Genomic DNA, 19,052 nt, shown 5'->3' with positions numbered 1-19,052 from the left:
TTGGGAAAAGGCTTGGAGTTCATCTGCAAAAAATACTAAATGTCTACTGCTATTATAAAGAACATCCAGGGGTAAAGGGTATCACTCCCAGTCGCCTCAGTTCTCCTTAAACATGATTTTACATGGAAAAACTAGAGATTTTGTTATTTTAAAAGATGTTTTAAATACAAATGTTTAGCCATTAATTTTTTTATTGGAGAGTTTCCCCTTTTTAATTTGTTTTGTCTGATTCCTACTGCTAGGTTACAAGCCCCCCGAGGGCAGCCTCAGTTACTCACCCTGTAGTACCTGGTGTAAACCCCTATGTATAAGAATTTAATGAACATGTAGTTTATTGGATTAAATTATAAGATATTATCAGGCCAAATATTTCCTCTTTTTATGGTAGTTGATCACTTGTAAAACATGCAACAGAACAGTTAAACATCATGGTAAAAGTAGAAGCTTTCTATCAGCATTGAAGAGCAATCCTACCACTCCTACGAGTAAACTCAGCCTGAAGACACCAGAGAGAAAGACTCTAAGTTCTGCAGACCTAAATCATGATGTGTCTGGTTCTAAAGGCAAAAGCCCAGCACTGATTTTCAGGTATCTTGATTCATTAAGCTATTTGAATTGCCATTGTTAACTCCTGCATGTTTCTTCTAATTTTCTGCTTAATATACACTCCCTAAATTTGCCATGCAATTCTGTCCTTAGTCCCTTTTTTTCCTCCATACCCTTTTCTTCTTGTGTCATATACTCCCATATCTTCCATTCTTATGTCTGTATGACTTCCAGTTATATTCCTCTACTCTCAGCTTCTTCCTGGGCCTGTTCAGCTGCCTGCTAAATATATCTACTTCACCCTCCCCATTTGTCCCCAGAGCTAACTACTCAAACCTGCCCATCCTCCTGAGTTCTTTATTCTGTGGATAAACATACCCATTCTGACCTGAAATGGAGAGTACAGTTGACAACTCCTACCACCTTGGCCCTTGTCCAGTTAGCCACCAGTTTCTATCCCACTTTCTCTCTCTCTCTTTTTTTTTTTTTCTACTGCTGTTATATGTTCAGGTCTTTATTCACTTTTTGCTGGGACCACAAGAATTTTGAGTCTTCCTGTTTAGAACTCTTCTAGTCTGATTAGAAGCACCTTACTGTGAGGCATGTGGACCTCCAGCATGGCATTCCAGCCATTACTATCTGGTACCAATCTATCTGCCTGTCTTACTTTGCCTTAATTCATACTATTTGTCAACAAAACTGAAAACTCACAGTTTACTTTTCTGCTCTAAACATTTGTTCTTGCTACTTCCTCTACCAAAAATTCCTATGGAAATCTAACTGAATAGAGATTTGTCAAATGATACTAAGTTAACAATGACTGGACATATGTTTTACTTTTAGTAATCCTCAACACTCTATTCACTATGATGGTCAATAAATTTAATTCCATAGCAGCTGTAAAAGGAAATTTTGAACATTTTGTTACAAAAGAGAAACTGAGTCTGGTAGTTTCTTGAACTTAAATAACAAAATTCAGGAAGGACCTGATTATCTCTGCTTACTGAATTTTTTTATATTGGGTTTGATGTTTATAAATTGGGTAAGAATTAAAATTTCAAATCTAGTTTTCTCTGTATTCTTAATTATTTTGATATTTGGTATGATGGAAATTCATCATGGAAGTTTCCACTTTACTGGATAAATGTAGATAAAAGAAAATTTGGCATATTTAAAATAATTCACTTGCATTTAGACCAGAGCGCTTCTTCGATATATGCAGGAATGAGACAGGTATTTCATATTTATCTTACAGATGGGGAGTTACAACAGGGATCAGACTGCAAACCCCAAATAAGGGTTTGGGGGATGGAACACAATTGGAGGGAATGAAATTGAACAAGGCATAAATCTACACATACCAGATGGGGAATCATTTATTGAGTGGATAATTTAGAGGACCTCCTCTGTGCCTAGCACTGTTAAAAAGCACTGGAATATACAATTAGGACCATGTGTCTGCGCTATGGAGCTTACATTCTGGGGGGGAGATACAATGGAATGGTACCTACATGTGTAGGTAAGATCCTTCGCTTTTGAGAAAGTAAGTGGTCTTGAACTGAAAAGGAGAAATATGTTTTTAAAGTTCTTGCAAATCTTGATGTCAGACTTAAAAGGAACCCAGACCTGATGACACTTTACTTTTAGCCTTCTTTTTCACGTGTGATAGAATCTTCAAGAACCACTCAGTATACCAACTAAATGTTGCCTATAGCCTATTCAGTTAGGAGTAACTGTGCTGGGTACAGCCACGACTTGTATATGGCCATAATACAGAAGAGCAGAAAACGATTCTCGTAGCAGTTATCTAGGCTAAGCAGGAAGAACACTTTAAATTGTCATTTGTCAGTATACCTAAGTGTGGTTTTATGTTTCTTTTCAGAACACCTACATCTGGACAGTCAACACCCACTTGCTCCTCAAAGAATACGAGCAAAACAAAGAAACGCTTCTCTCAACTGAAAATGTTGCTTAGTCAAAGTGAATCCCAGAAGAGTCCAAAAGTGGACTTCAGAAATTTCTTATCTTCTTTGTAAAGGATGGACTATGAAAATAAATGTTTAATGTAATTTCTGAAACTAAACTTAGAAAAGAACATTTTAAAAACTTTTTTTTTTTTTTTTGGACATCTTTAACAATCCAACTGAAGTGTCATGATTTCAAAACTGATTTTAATTAAAACAAAAGCTGATGTGTGGCAATAATGTTAAGTGTTAAGGAAAGAAAATGTCAGCTGTCTTTTAAAATCCATTTTAATATGTCTTAAGGACTAGAAAATCAGTCTGGTAAGAGCTAGTGGCTGGCACTGCACTGGTATGCCACCTGTATTCTCTGCTTCAGTGACGTGGCACCTTGGACCCAGGGCCTCTGCAGAGGCTCTCAACTTCTGGGCCAGGGGTCATCTCCTGAGTTGGGGCTCCAATGGGGAAGACCTCTTTTTCAGTTGCTTTCTCAGTCCCGGACACTGTGACAGAAGTTGAGCTCTGTTCTCTTGGCCATTTGGGACAGGGTCGTAGCCCCCAGGCCTGGCTCCAGCCTCAAAAACAAGCCTCCTCTACAACTACCTGGATGCCTGGGACCAGCTCCCTGGCTGCTCTGTTTATTTTTAAAATACATAAAAACAAGGGTCCAAAAGCAAACTCTTCTTGGCATTTTTCAGTGTGTATGGAGAAAATAACCTCATTAGAATGACTGAAATGTGCCTCCCTCACCAGGGTGGTTGTGAGGATCAAAAATACATGAACGGTCCTGTCAGTAGTAAATATATATGACATTGATTATATTAATTTCTCCTCCTTTAAGTAGCAGTTTTTTTCATTGTCATTTTCAGAAGGAAATTGAGACCTTTATGAGAGGGTCTACTCACTCCTTTCCAGGTGTCTATAGTCTTAGTACTAATTCAGAAAAAGGATCAAGTATGTGTGTACTTGTTTTTCCACAATCACCTACATAACTGTATATTAGTAAAATCTGAACATTATTTCTATTTTGCATGCAAAGGTATGTGGGGCATTACTGATTCTAGATGATTCGGATACCAAATATTTCATTTTTACAACATCCTGTTGTTTCTTTGCTAATGTCTCACCATACATGGCATTTCATTTGCTCTAGTGAAGGCTTATTTCAAGTAACAGCTTAACTATCTCAAATCTTTTCTGGAACACAGATATACTTTTTAAAAATGACAGACTAGGACTGAATTCAACCTGTTTATTTAAAAACTAAATAAATAATTTAGATATTTATAGTGTTTCCAAGCCTCTCTGCTGCTTAAAGTTTAAACCTTATTTTTCTCTCATTAGGGCTTGGTAAACTGAAAAGCCAAGGTTAGTAACCAGTTGGTCTCGTATTTGTGTGAAGTGAAATTACACTTCTAGTGTCAGTATTAAAGAGGGATGGTGAGGGTCAGCATTCTGCTTTAGTCTGAGTCACAGGCTGTGGGGCTGGGCCTTCCATCCTTTTGTGTCCACAGCATCTGGCGTAATACTTTGGTCGTGACAGATAATTTACCTTTCTGGCTAACTTCACACTGGAACACCTGTTTCTCTTGAACTCTTGCTCTTCTGTTTGTTTACCCCTCTCCCTGATCACCTGGGCTCTTTTGTAGTTCTCAGAACATACTATCTTCTTGCCAGCTTTGGGCCTTTGCACATGTTTCTGGAGACTGCTGTCTACTCCAACCCCACTGCATTATGAGGGGCCACTCGTCACAGTGCTGGTGACGCTGTAAGTTTCCTGTTTCTGATTGTGTCCCTAAATGCCTGTGAGCTCTTCGCAGGTCTGCATGATTTCGCCTGCGCCTCCAGCACCTAGTTTCCTCCCCGGCACATAGCAGCTGCTCTGCAAATATTCCTAAACTACTACATTTAAATTCAAATTCCTTAGCCTGCTTGTCCCATACTAGGTTTGGAACTAAGATCTTTTCCAGCCACGTGACTGGGAAGTAGATAAGCAGTAAAAGCAGAAACTCCTAGGTGGGGAGTTGTTTACGTTATCTTAGTTTCAAATGAAGGATGCCACCTGATTCTTGACTTCTGTTTGGTAGAAAAGGTCTTTGGGTATCTCTAACGAGGGTATTAAAACTATAGTGTGGACATAAAACTCTTAGAAAAAAACAAAGGACTAGGTCTTCATAACCTTGGATCAAGCAAGCAATGGTTTCTTAGATAAAACACCAAAAGCACAAGCAGCAAAAAAAATAAATGACTTCATCACAATTAAAAACTTGTGTGCTTCAAATGAGGCATGCCATCAAAGAAGTGAAAAAATAACCCACTGAATGAGAGAAAATATTTGCAAATCGTATATCTTAACTGTTAAGGAGCTTGTATCCAAATTATAAAGAACCTTTAAAGATCAATAAAAAAAAGACAAGACATGGAAAAAAGAATCTGAGCAGACAATTCTCCAAAAAATTAATGTCCAACAAGCATACTCCTTGGTATATACCCAAGAGGACTGAAAGCATGTCTACACAAAACTTTGTATATGAATATTCATAGCATTATTCATAATAGCCAAAAAGTAGAAACCACCCAAGTATTCATCAACTGTTAGACACAAAATGACATCTATACAGTGGAATATCATTCAGCTGCAAAAGTACATTACTGATACAGTTAGAACATGGATGAAACTTGAAAGCATGTTAATTGAAAGAAGTCAGAGACACAAAAGGCCAAATACATGATTCAATTGATATAAAATGCTCAGAATAAGAAAATACATAATTAGTGGTTGACTTGACGCTAGGGGAATCTGGAATAACTACTCATGAACATAATATGGAGTTTTAGGGTGACAAAATTAGCAATGATTGCACAACTCTGAATATACTAAAAATCACCAAATTCTACACTTTAAAATAAGAGTGGATTTTATCGCATGTGAATTATATCAGTAAAACTTCTTAAAAATGAAAGTAAACATTACCTTAAAAAATTATAGTGTTGGTACTTAGGTTTAAATGGAAATGATAGTCATATAAAGAGAAGCAGCAAATGGGCAATGGTGGGGCTGACTGAGCAGCTCTTGATTCCTGGACCTCAATCCCATTGCCGTCTGGCCTGTGTTGTACCAGCTGCAGTGCTCCTGAAGACAGCTCCACTTAGCTCTCAGCTGCTTGTCCAGTCATGACATGTGGAGCCAGGAACATGTGATGATCAGCGTGTCACTGACCCTGTGCACTGCAGCAAGCCTATGCTAAAGGCAGCCATCATGAGGAAGGGAGGTCCTCATCAGCCAGAGAGGGAAGGGGTGAGCAGTATCTTGAGAGAGAAAACCAGACAAACAGGAATGGGTGGGAAAGAGGCAGGAGGGGACGAAGATCTAATAATTGTCTCATTAGTGTCACAGAACAATGACAATCTGTAGGCCAAAATCATCTTCAACATATCCTAGTTCTGTGCTGTCCCTCAGAACAGCCCTTTGAGCTTTTACTGCAAAAAAGACAATGGTAACTTTTAATGTGATCCTTTCAAATTTTAGCACTCTAAGTAATGTTCCTAAGTGTATCACTACAGAGATGGACAGTGGGACTCAAAACACAATTGCACATTTGAGACATTGCTCTGCTTTAAATCTTCCTCTAATTTTCTCAGCAGTGCCTCCCTTTCTTGCTTCTCCCCTGTTAAAGATTAGAAGAGACAGGCTTTCTCCTACCTCACAGAGCAATCTAGTCTGGATGTCACTCCTCCTGACTCAGGGCTCTTGGTCGATGGAATAGCCCTGCCTTCTTCATCTTCAGCTTCTCTACTGAATCCTTCCTCTCAGCATTTTTTTTTTTTTTTGCTTTCAGTAAACCATTTATTGACATATAACACACAGAAATGCTCAAAACTCTGACCATAGGCTTAACTCGAGTGTCTCCACTGGACTTGGAAGGCACCCCTACCTGCCTCTGCACAGCTCTTCTCACACAGGCTGGTAAGATTCATGCCTGGGTGCCTCGCAGTCTGAGCTCTGTGGGGGCTGTAACCCCAAAGCATAACTCAGCTAGAAAATGTTCAATATGCTTCTATCTATCCTGGGACTAAACTTAGAGTAAATATAAATAGGAATTTTTCTGAATAATACTAGTTATTTAAAAAGAAAATCCCATTTTTTTCTTTTAAAAAATATTATGGAGACAATCTTTCACAGACTATTTGTTTTAATTAAATACAATTTGTATTCTCTATTTTGATGCTCAAATTGTTACATCTTGGTGCTTAAGAGCCCCCTTTAAGCTGACTGCTTCATTCTTTTGATTCCATCAGAACTTTGAAAGCATCCTCCTTGCTTTCTTACAAAGTCCCAAGACCACCTTTGTTCTCTCAGCCCTAAAATATGGCAGCAGCCACTCTCTAAGAATCCCTGCAGAAATTAGTAATAATGCCAGATATAGAATGTTGGGGATACTTTTATTGAGGCATAGACATGGTATTGCTACACTAGACCACTCCAGAGGCAGAGCTCAGAAACATAAATTCTTAAAAATACTTTCTCATATTTAAAATTTAACATTACCAAATGCCCACTAGAATGTTTTAACCCTTCAACCAAATAACAGTACCTTTTCTTTAACAATTAATTATTCCATTAAGGTTCTTAATTCTAAGAATTACTTGTGTGTTTGGTATAGCCTACTTGTTAAGATTGTAGTCCTTGTGGTCTTACTCCATGGAACCTGGCTGTGCTATTTATTCACTGCTTAATCTTTGGAAATTGTTAATTTCTCTGAGTCTGTTTCTTTACATGTAAAATGAAGAAAATAATACTTACCTCATAAAGATGCTGTGAAATAGACTCAATATGATGTACATGAAAAACACCTAGAAGAGTGGATGGCGTATTGAAAGTGCTTAAGCTCTTTCTGCTATAATCATAATTGATCAAAAAAAAATCTATAAAATCTATGAATATCAACACCAACAATAAAACCATTAGATCTAGCATTATTCCATGGTGGCTGTCCCTGAGTGCACCTCACTAATGATGTAGGCCAACTGTTTTGAAGTATTTATAAAAATATTTTTGTTGATTATATTGACAAAGACTCTCTTCTTGACCAAACTTTAGACAATCTTCTCTGAGCTCTCTTTTCAACTAGGCCTTATTCTTGGGCTCTGTCTTTGGTTTCCCTAGCCCAGTTTTAGTAAGAATCCTGCTAACTCAGTTTAGCGAGAATTCCTCCACCCTTGATGTATCCTCTTAATAATTTCCCATCCATTGATGCCCTCACTTTGCTCCTTGGCCATAGATGCCCAGCTGCCTCTGACATTTGGATATGAAACCCATCTTCCTCTCTTATTAGTATAGTCTTGAAATCTTTTGCAAAAGTCCTGAATAAAGTCTTCCTTAACATTTTAACAAATGTTAGAGAAAGTGATTTTTCTTTAACAATATCCACACTTGTCTCATGTATCTTCTGTCTGGTTGTTTTAAGTATAAGACAGTCTGGTGTTCTAACAAGTGACAGATTTACTTTGGTGGCTGCTTTCTTGAGGAGCATGTAGGTACTGGAGGTTAAGAAAAGTCTATCTGATCTATGAATTCACTTCATTAAATGTAGAAAATCCATGTGGTTCAATCTTGTAAGTTATGTACAAGGGGTCCTTCTAGTCCCGGTTGGGTCTTCCTGTAATGGCTCAATCTATAGTTGTAAGTACAAGAGATATACACACGAGTTTCTCTAAATTAATTCTAAGTTATCTTTTACTTTTCTCAAGGATGGAAACTAGCAACAGTTTTGGAATCAACATACTTTTATAAATTGAGCATTCCCAAAATGTTGGTTTTAAACCTTGGGTACAATAATCAACTGTCATTAAAGTTAACAGACAAAAGAGAATGAAATGGTACAGGTGTTTATAGTTTTTTATATATTCATTCCAATCTTTTAAGTCCTTAACCTTGTCTTGATATTAAATTTTTAAAATTTATCTTTTCAGACCTATCAGCTTTTTAGAGAACATTTTCTTACTATCTTCAATATGTGATTATATACATACATATGCAGAAAATATAATCTATAATATTTAAAGTATGTCTTTGAACTTTTAAAAATAAAGTATTTTAAAAAATTTTTAAAAATGTAAAATCTCCAGACAGATCATTAGATCAGTCATTTCAGATTATTTCATCATTTCATTCTGATCTTAGGGGAAAAAAAATCACAAAAAGCTCCTATAAAGACTGGGTAATGGTGTTAAGTATCTATGTTTTGGGTTTTTGTTTCAGTATGTTGGAATTACACGTAGAGTGTATAGATCTAAATAATTCTCCCATCCAGAAATGAAGAACTGGGGTGCTGGCCAGAGGACTACATTTCCCACTTTCTAGATGATAAACAGCACAGAAATTTGATTCAGTTGCTATGTGCCCTTTCTACAAATGTCTCAAGTGAGTCTTATTAAAGAAGTTTGGCAAACACTGCCCTAGAGATCCCCAGATTTCTAGTATTCTCCAATTCTGCTTTACATTCAAGGTGTGGTGAGAGGCCTGTGCTCCAAAGAAGGAGTTCAAGGTACTAAGTGAATCTGTTCACTCAACAGCACTTAAGCACTACTGAGCATTAGGTCACAAATGAAGATCTGGTCTTGTACTCTGCCTATAAGGAACCTGCTGTATAATGACTGCAAAACCTATACTTTATTATCTTATTACTTGGAATTATCTGGAATTTTAAATCATGAAGCAAGTCATGGAGTTCAAAAGCTGGTCTAAAGCAGGGTTGTCAAGATGTGGTTCCTAAACCCAGCGCATCAAACATCAAATTGTTACAAATGGAAACTATCAGTCCTTACCCCAGAAGCTCTGTGGTGGGGCCAGCAATCTATAGTTTACTAAGCCCTCCAAGAAATTCTGATGTTCTCTCAAGTTTGGGAATCACTGGCCAAGCAAAGGGAATCTCCTTCAGCAATTTCTCTACTCTAACATCGCTGAGAACTTCCAATACTTTCCTTCCCTCCCAGTCCATTAATCTCTCCCCTCCACACCCCATAGCCAATTAGACTCACAAAAATAATCCACACGTTTCAAAAAGAACATAAAACTTTATTAAGAACATCTTATATTGTCATCAGATACAGCCAAACAAAAAGGTGTAAAGAAACAGGGAAACTTCATCTTCCCATGTGCTAATGCCACCTCAGATCAGACTCATGTGTGGATGGCTAGACTTACGGATGGCAACACATGCTCTGTATAAGTATATTCAGTAGGTAACTCAATGCTCCCTTTCTACACAGAGTACTAGGTTTACACTTTAAAAACTTTCCTATAGTGCAACGACTATGAAATAAGACTATACCTTTAGGAGCTATTTCCTGATAGAGTACAAAGAAATTTAGTAGCTTTATGTTATTTCAAATAATATAAATTTTTAGAATGGAAAATTCAGAAAGGACATTCTAACTTTCCCAATTAATTTGTACTTTTAAGTTTTTTCATTCTAAAGATTTCTCAGAACCAGTTTGATAACTAATCCATGAGTCACTCATCTACAGTGACAACGGACAACCAAGTTTTATTCTTTTAATTTTGCAAATCAAGCTGACCAGGTCATCCCAGATTTTCCCGATTTTGAAGTTTTTATAGAAAAACCATAATTCAGAGTACATGGGAGAAAAGGCAGGAAAGTAGCTGCATCTGGATTGGATTTCCTACAGGGAGAGGTTGGCTACTAAGCACAGCTGATTTTCTCAGACCCCCGGGTTGCCCCATGTGATTCTTTTACTTACTGTGGCGATGGAAGGAGCAGAGGGAACGCCAGGGAATCTGTTCAAATTGCCACTCCAGACAGCTCTCTGCACTGTTTGTGGAGAAAAGTGATGATGATACCCATTCGAACCACAGTACCCCTTCTGCAAGTTGTACTGAGATGCTTTTCTTTTGAAGGGCCAGGCTAAACTGCACTCAAAGATGCATGATTTATATCACATACACAGTGGAAAAAATGCTCATGATTTAGAATCTGTTATCATAGTATCCCTACCTAACCCCTCATCTTAGAAGTAGTCTACCTTTTAGAAGAATATTTACTGCTAAGGCTTACCATGTAAACTATCATAAGGCTGAAAACATAACTTCTAAACCAGATCATATCATTTGTGTTTACATTTAGTGAATTAACCAACAACTGAAGATTTGAGGAGGACTGGTCAAAGGGTGGGATTAGGGGTAGGATTCAGGCTGAGCGCTATCACTTATCACGAACTGCATTAAGCTCTTTAAAAAAATAATGCATTTTTATAATAAATATTTAGAGCAGATACTGACATTAAAATCAGTATCTAAGTCAGAAGTCTTTCTTAAACAGTGAAAATATTTCAATGAACTTCTAATAGATTTCAAATATTCCCAAGAAATCATAGTTTATAAATTAGTTTCAAATGGAAAAAAATATATTTTGAATGGATAAATCACCACTTTAGCAGATCATAAATAAGGTCAAGATGTTGGAAATAACTTAATATATAAGTTTTTGCTTTTACTTTAAGAAAAAAACCCTAACTTATGTAGTATACTTTTATAATGGGTTTTTATAAGTGTGCATTTGGTATATATACACACGCCCCAAGCTAAATCTTTTTCTTCCATATCCTATACTAAGGGACAGAGGTACATCAGACAGACACCTCGATGTGTGAATCTGGCTGCTGCACACCATTTCTTTAGTTAGACTGATGTTACAATGTTACATACAAATGCTGGTCAGGATCTATTCGTAATTTGTCAACTATATTGATTCCCATCAACATGAACTACATTCATGGTTAAGTAGATTGGGTTCCCAGGTGAGTCTTCTGTGGTCGTGTTCACAGGGAACCTAATTGTTATTGTTTCAGTGAGAAAATGTGCCCCGACTCCCAACAGGTGACTAAAACACTTTGGAATAGAAACCATAAAATGGATGGAGACAACTTATCTGTGGCTCTATTTTGGAGAGAGGTCAAATTGTTAAAAAGCACTGTTGCCAGAATTATTGGCTATTAAAAATAAATATTTTCTTTCTCCTTCACATATAAATTCAGTTTAACTATAATCTCTAATACTAAGGAAGAAAGAGTGAAGCCATTCAGACTAGTGAGACATAATTGGCTTGAGGGATTTAAAGATGTTTTATTGACTATCTAATTTAAATCTGCTTACAGCAAAAAGAAAATGTCTAGTATGTAAAGTAATGAATGAAAAAAATATTTATCCTAAGTCATTATTGAGTACAAATCCACAGCTTAACAATGCGATTTTAAAGGAAAGCAGAAGAGCATGCAACTGCTCTAACACAGGGTTAGAAATAAAAGGTAAAAGTACATTTGTTTTGGTAATTCTAAATATACAAATATAATATTTACCAGATCTACCCTGTAGTGTAGCACTGCTCAATTTCCAAATATACAGCCATTCAAAAACCTTAAGGAAACATTAAAAATGTTCCAGGCTACTTTACTGAACATTAATGAATATTGTTCTTCAGATATTAGAGCTAAAAATACCATTGTTTTTAAAGTTAAATGACTAAGGGACTAATAAAGTATCATTATTTTGTTTCTTTTAATCCCATAGATGGCTTATGTTAAAGGGATCGATTATGTTAAAAGGAGGCTGATTTGACAAATAGAAATCAGTTCCAGAATAAAAGCTGTCCTCTTGGTAGAATATCAAAATTTATAACATTTCCAAAGCATTTCATATTAATTTTATCACATAATTCTAAATAGTTTAATCAGTGGGGTCCCTTTTTAACACTCCTCTTATTCTACACTGGCAGTTGGAATGGGACCCCTATGGTGCTTTCATTAAACTTACTCTAACCTCTGATCTGACCCTAAAAATGATATCCATGTTTAGTGTCAAATGCTTTTGGAAATAAGAAATCAAAAGCATCGAGAGGGACAGAACTGATATTTTGGTTGGGGAGAAGGGTTAAGATTAAGTTAGAACATTTAGTCCCTTCTACGATCAAGTCCTAACTATCCCATAATCAAGTCTCAATCAACTCCTGGTTAGTTCTTACCCTTTAGAAATTACATACTATACAGTGATTAGATACTAAAGAAAATAAAGAAAAACATTTGAAAATACATGAAGAAATAGCAACATGAAATTTCTCACAAGGCCCTGGATCAAAAAAATTTACAAAAGAGCTTTCGAAAATAATCACTATTTGTGAGCTTCGTAATACACAGAGATCACTTTGTTTAAACTAAGTCAATGTTAACTTACCAATAAAATAGTAAACAAACCAACATTTTAAACAATTTTATAAATTACTTGTCTTTTTTTTGTTGTTTGTTAATGTCACTCTCTCAACAATATACAAAAATAACGCTACAGGACTATCCACCTAACCTGTCTCCATCTCCTGCAAAGTCCTGGGCCCTGGAAAGAGACTGGTTGTCAATCTTCACTGTAGATGTCCCCTGCAAAGGGCAGGTGCATGTGGCTGCCGGTGACATTGGGCAACCGAGATAAGTCTGGCAGGCTCTGGATCCGGGACCTGAGTTCTTTGCGTACCAGGGAAACTCTGGCTAACTTGCGCTTGTATTCCTGTAACATCAAATAACTTCCATTAGCATTCTGGCAGTTCAGGGAAGTGTTATCTAGCTAATGCTCTGCATAAAATCTGGTACTACACTCAGTTAATGCTGAATAAAAAAAAGATGATTACAATGTGAATTTCAGGATGAAAAGAGAGACTTTGGAAATATACAACTAGGTAAACTGTATTATGATGATGAAAACCCACAACCTTAAGCTGCTGTTTCGCACATGTAAAAAAGATTAACATGTTAATATACTCAACCTCAGCAATAAGATTTTCAGGTGTCCTTGAGCTTGAATAAGAAAAATTACATATTTATTTTCATAAACCTAAACTAAAATTAAGTATTGTTTTCTACTGTGAATGTTGGCAACAAACCACAGGAGTCTGTCTCCAATAGAAACCGACTGCTTCAATATTATATTACTGTGTTTTACAGCTATCTTGAAATATTGTTTACATTTACAGCTACTTTGAAATTACGGTCATTAGATCAACCACTAAATGCTATTTAATGTGTCGACATAGAAGCATATATGATTGTACAAATTTTATTATTTCAGTAACTATACTTCAATGTAACTTATTTCCTTTGTAATGCTATGCATTTTATTATCTACACTTAAAATATTTAACTTGAGAAGGGGTCCAAGACTTTGCCAGCCCACCAAAGGATTCCAATGGCACAAAAAAAGGTTAGGAACCCTGGAAACAGTAGCCCAGGGATTCAGAGACTGAAAACCAATCAAGATCCTGTTGAGCTTACAGGGGCCTATTTTCTGTAGTTTCTAGACTCCTACATGAGGAGAGAGATCCTTCTATATTCCATCAACTAGTGGAGGTTGGATATGAAGGGGAAATCTAGAAAATGGGTACTCTTCCTTCTAGAAATACTAGAACCTTTTTCTTTCCTCTGACCAAGGCTGATCTCATGAAGACAACAGAGCAGGTGAGTGATAAGCTTTCATTTCAGACAGACCTACCCTTTGTTAGTGTTTCTCAACTCCAACTGCACATCAGAATCACCTAGGGAAGTTCTGAAGAAACGCAGATTTTTCGAGAGAACTCTAGCCCCACTACATGTGAATTAAATGAAAATCTCTAAAAGTGGGTCCAGAGCTTGTGAATTTTTTAAAAGCTCCCAAAATGATGCTAACACAGCCAGAATTGTGAGCCACTTCACTAGTTTTTCAGCCTAAAATGAAATCAACTAGTGAAGTTTCTTTGTATAATTGAGTCTCCTCTTTCAAAGAATAACTACATCTGGGGAAAGGGATTTGTCAGAATTACTATAATCCAACTGCTGTAAGAGAATGGGGGAAAGAAGGATTCTGAAGCATGGGGAAATGGGTACACTGACAGAAAAAGCAGGCAAGGCTGAAAGCTGGATAAGTCAATGATAGTTTTTGGGGGCACAAGGTGTCAATTCTCGCCATGTCTTACATATCCCTGCATTTCTAATCTATCATGAAGATCAAGGTACAGTAAAAGAGAGTTTAATAGGGATCTATAATCTCAAGATATGATTTTTCTCTTCCCTTTTCCCTTTACCAGTGATACACACAGGAATATTGGGTAGGTTTCAGCATAGTAGCCCTATGGCATACAAAAGATAAGCACCAGGGTATTTCCAATTCTTGATGCATACTTCTCAGAAGGACTGCATTACACATCTCCACATTCCATCTGTCTCACAAAATATTAAGATGGTATTCAAACATGCTCAAAAGTGATCACTCTCCACTCTTCTTGAGGCCAGACATTTTGAGAAATGTCATATGTGCCTTTAGTGGTCATTACTGCCTACCCTAATTTCTAATTTCTAGCATCCAAATAAGCTGTTCTTCAATTAAGATTTCTCTTAATCTTTTAATTCAAATGGTATGTAGCAATTAAAAGCCATCAGCCAAATGGTATACGCTGCAAACAAAAAATTGGTAAACATAAACAAAAGCTAATATTTACTGAATGTTTATTATATGCTAGGCATTAAAATATGACTGCTTATTTTAATCCTTTCAATAACCCTACTAGAAGAGTCGTTATCCTTCATAAACATGTGAAAACATACATTTCCAAGTTAAGAACAAAAAGTTGTAGTCAAAAGCTTTTTGCTATTGTCACAGGCAGGCTTTCGTCCTAAAGACAGAAGATTTAAGTAGCTGTGGAAAACTGACTGATGTTAGCCTGAAGACAAAACTGGATTAAACCAGGCCATAGTCCTAAAAGTTTTAAACTGCATTGCTGGTGGTCTAGAAAGGGGCTCTAAGATTCGTTGGGTCAGTTTCTTATGGCAACGATGCTTACAATAAGATGTGTCTATTAACTTTGATTCTGATGGATGATAATGATTGTACTACTTTTAGGTAAGAATCATTACAACCCTCTCTGCTCCACTTAGGTGTTGTGATGGCAGTCCTTGGAATATGGCAAGTTTATCTTTATTAAGCATTGGAGATACAGTGTTAAAACAAAACAGATGAAGTCTCTTGCCTTCATGAAGCTAACATTTCAGGGGAAGGAGCCATAAAAAAAACATGTAAATATTACTTCAGACACAAACATAATAAAGAAAATAAAGTTGGGTAATATGAGAATAAAATGGAACAATGTAGGGAGAGAATTAAGACTACTTTATAAGTAAACAAAAAATGAGGGGGTTAAGGATTCAGAAATTTCAAGTTTCAGACTGACTTCCTAGACCTAGAGACTGACTTCCGGCATGGCAGCACGATGAACACAACTGACCCACTCCACACTTCACCAGTGAAACTGGTGAAAACTATTTTTAAAAATCACAACAATCATTTAAAGCCTCTATAAATGATCCTAAGGGCAGAAGAAACATCCATTCAAGAAAATCTAAGAAAATTCAGCAAAAAAGGCAAGAATCTATGGAATCTAAACCAAGATACTCCCTCTCCCCACTCCCAGTTCAGTAAGGCAGACTCCAGACTGCTGCAGCATGAACACAGAAATCACTCTCCTTGCACCTCCCAGTCACAGGGCTTTTTATTCCTAAAAGCAGGACAAAAGTACTTCTTATCCAACCCCCCAGCTACCTGTTGCTGAGGCCAAGTCTCAGGACAGTGTAATTAAGAGCCTGGGGCCTCCCTTCTGCTCAACCTTCACTGGTGAAACAGAGGGTCCACCTTGGATGCAGCAAGCTGAGAGAGAATACTGGGGCCCTGATAACCCTTGTCCCCAACTCAGGAGGTGGTGATCTATACCAGAAACAGCAAGCTGAGAGGAACAAATGCTGCTGCACCCCTCCTTTTCACCAGGAGCTCAGTTCCTACAGGAGGGGTAGCATTCAAAGAAAGCCCTGCCATTGTCCAGAGCTCAGACTAAAAGATTTTGTTTTAGGGACGAAACAGGCAGTAAAACAGACAGATCCTAACTTCTTTACAAAGGAACTGACTTTATTTACAATAACACAGCAGGGACAACTTCACACCTAAGAGTGCTATCAAGAACAGTGGAGGCTACGGTGAAAGGCAATTAGGAGATTCATAATAATGGCTAAACTGTGGGCCAACTAGTTTGCAGGAGAGAAATGGGGAATAAGGCAGCTGGGAGGCACCTTTTAGAGATCCTGCACCCCCTTGTTCACTGCAGCATTATTCGTACTAGCGAATATATGGAAACAACCTAAGTCTGTCGACAGATGAATGGATAAAGAAGATGTGGTACATACACATATAACGAAAAATTACACGGCCATGAGAAAGAAGGAAACCCTGCCATTTGCAATAACATAGACAAACCCAAAAGACATTATGCTAAATAAAATTAGCCAGACAAAGACAAATACTATATAATCTCACTTATATCTGAAATCTAAAAAAAAAAGTCAACTAACAGAAACAGTAGAATGGTGGTTATCAGGGGCTGGTGTGGCAGAGGCATAGAGGAGAAAGCAAGATGCTGGTAAAAGAGTACAAGTATTCAGTTATAAGATGAATAAGCTCTGGAGATCTAATGCACAGCACAGTTGACTATAGTTACTTGTCATGTACTTGAAATTTGTTGAGAATAGACCTTAGGTGTTCTCAACACACACACAAGGTTTCTACATGAGGTGATAGACGTAAGTAACCTGACTGTGGTAATCATTTCAGAAGATATATATGTTAAATCATCACACTGTACACTTTAAATATATACAATTTTGTCAATTTTACCTCAATAAAACTAGAAAAAGAAATGTCTCTTTGTTCTACTAGTAAACCAAAAATATTACCGAGCATAAAAAAGAAACCGCAAACGTGAAATCAGTGGCACATGTGAAATCAGTGGTGCACACGCATCAAGGAAAGTCAGGGGTGTGGCAGCCTAATCCGACAAGCCAATCAACAGGCAAAGATACTACAGATTTTATAAATCCCTTTCACAACCTTATTCTTTTCTAACTAAATGTGCATTTGTAAAAACAGCTTTCAAAAAACTTATTTTGTGTTTTAACTCAAATAACTTTTAAAAAAATTGTTTCAGGCCCTAAGTGGAAGGACCTGGATTTTAAAATTTTAAACTGAAAAAATGCCCCAAAGCCAAACCTTTAAAAATTAAGTCCCTTTCCTTAACAATAAATACTAAACTGATATATACTGCTTTCACTGCAAATGTATAGTATTTTGTCTATTCTGTGGGTTTACAAGGCTTTTGATGCAAATCAAGACCACAATGAGATATCGTTTCATACCCACTGGAATGGCTATAATCAAAAAGGCAGCTGATGACAAGGATGTGGAGAAACGGGAACCTTCATACACAGTTGATGGAAATGTAAAAAGGTGCAGCCACTGTGGGAAACAGGTAGTTCCTGAAAATGTCATGGTTACCATATAACCCAGCAATTCTACTCCTAGGAATATACAAGAGAGAAATGGAAATGTATGTCCACACAAAAATTCATATATGAATGTTCATAGCAACATCACTGATAAGCATCAAAAAGTAGAAAAAAATTCCAAATATCTACCAACTGATGAAACAGAGAGACAAAATGTGGTATATCCCTATAACGTAATATTATTTGGCCATAAAAAGAAATGAAATTCTACTGATATATCTACAACATGGAAGAGCCCTGAAAACATTATGCTAAATGAAATAATCCAGACAGATCATATACTATATGGTTCCACTTATATTAGATGTCCAGAACAGGCAAATTTATAGAGACAGAAATGAAATATGTAGTTGCTTAGGGCTTGGGGTGGGGTGGACTAGAAATATGTAAGAGGTTTCCCTTAGGGTAGACGAAAATATTCTAAAATTATAGATTTTAATGATGGTTGCGAAATCTCATGAATATACTATAAACTATATACTTTAAATGGATGTTACATGGTACATGAATTTTATCTCAATAAAACTGTTAGAGGGAAAAAGGGCTTTGTGAGTTAGTCTGAGAATGTAAGTACTACTAAGTGTATTGTTTTTAATGGGAAAATAAATGTCAAGGTTTGCTACTTTACTAAGAAATTCACTTTTAAAATGCAACTCACATGAATGAAGGAAAAGGTAAGCTTGGTCATTCTAGTGCTGTAAATATCAAGTTGACACAACGTTAAATACTGTCCACCCAATTCCAGCCTGACTTCCTGGGAAAACCAATTTGATGTCAGTTAATGCAAACATTATAGTCCCAGTGACAAACATGTGTGATGGGTGAGAGGGTCAAAAGCAATTCCAAACAAAATAAACACACAGTTGAAAACTGCTTTCCATGCATCACCTGCAAGTAACATAGTACTTCCTAATTTACACAGCGTTTTAGATGTCAGTCTGACAGTCTTCTGACCTGAGATTCTAGCTCTTATTATTTACATTTTTCGAACAAATATACTGTTATTTGATAACTTCATACTTCGGCAAACATTTATTGAGCATCTGCTATAGTATGTGCCAGTCACTATATTGGGAACACAAAGATTAATCATAATCCTTACCTAGAGGAGCATAAAATTTAATG

At 36.8% G+C, this 19,052-nt stretch overlaps 2 protein-coding genes across 3 annotated transcripts in view; one reads left to right on the top strand and one right to left on the bottom strand.

The window, feature by feature from the left end:
- CUNH18orf21 (chromosome unknown C18orf21 homolog) overlaps positions 1 to 2,750 on the top strand; it is an 8,112-nt gene extending 5,362 nt beyond the window's left edge. For both annotated transcript variants that reach the window (XM_023531582.1, XM_011361521.2), the window contains one exon: positions 2,429 to 2,750. In XM_023531582.1, the coding sequence (XP_023387350.1) occupies positions 2,429 to 2,521 (93 nt within the window). In that variant the 3' untranslated portion in view covers positions 2,522 to 2,750. The remainder of the gene's footprint in view (positions 1 to 2,428) is intronic.
- An 8,877-nt stretch (positions 2,751 to 11,627) lies between these two features.
- The window catches only part of RPRD1A (regulation of nuclear pre-mRNA domain containing 1A), a 65,782-nt gene continuing 58,357 nt past the window's right edge, over positions 11,628 to 19,052 (bottom strand). Inside the window, exon 7 of the mRNA XM_011361510.2 lies at positions 11,628 to 13,080. Coding sequence (XP_011359812.1) covers positions 12,931 to 13,080 — 150 coding nt within the window. The 3' untranslated portion in view covers positions 11,628 to 12,930. The remainder of the gene's footprint in view (positions 13,081 to 19,052) is intronic.

Source organism: Pteropus vampyrus, unplaced genomic scaffold (assembly GCF_000151845.1).
Source record: "Pteropus vampyrus isolate Shadow unplaced genomic scaffold, Pvam_2.0 Scaffold3, whole genome shotgun sequence".
NCBI lineage: Eukaryota > Metazoa > Chordata > Mammalia > Chiroptera > Pteropodidae > Pteropus > Pteropus vampyrus.
The sequence above is the reverse complement of the archived record's forward strand: the minus strand, read 5'-3'. Positions and strand labels throughout refer to the sequence as shown.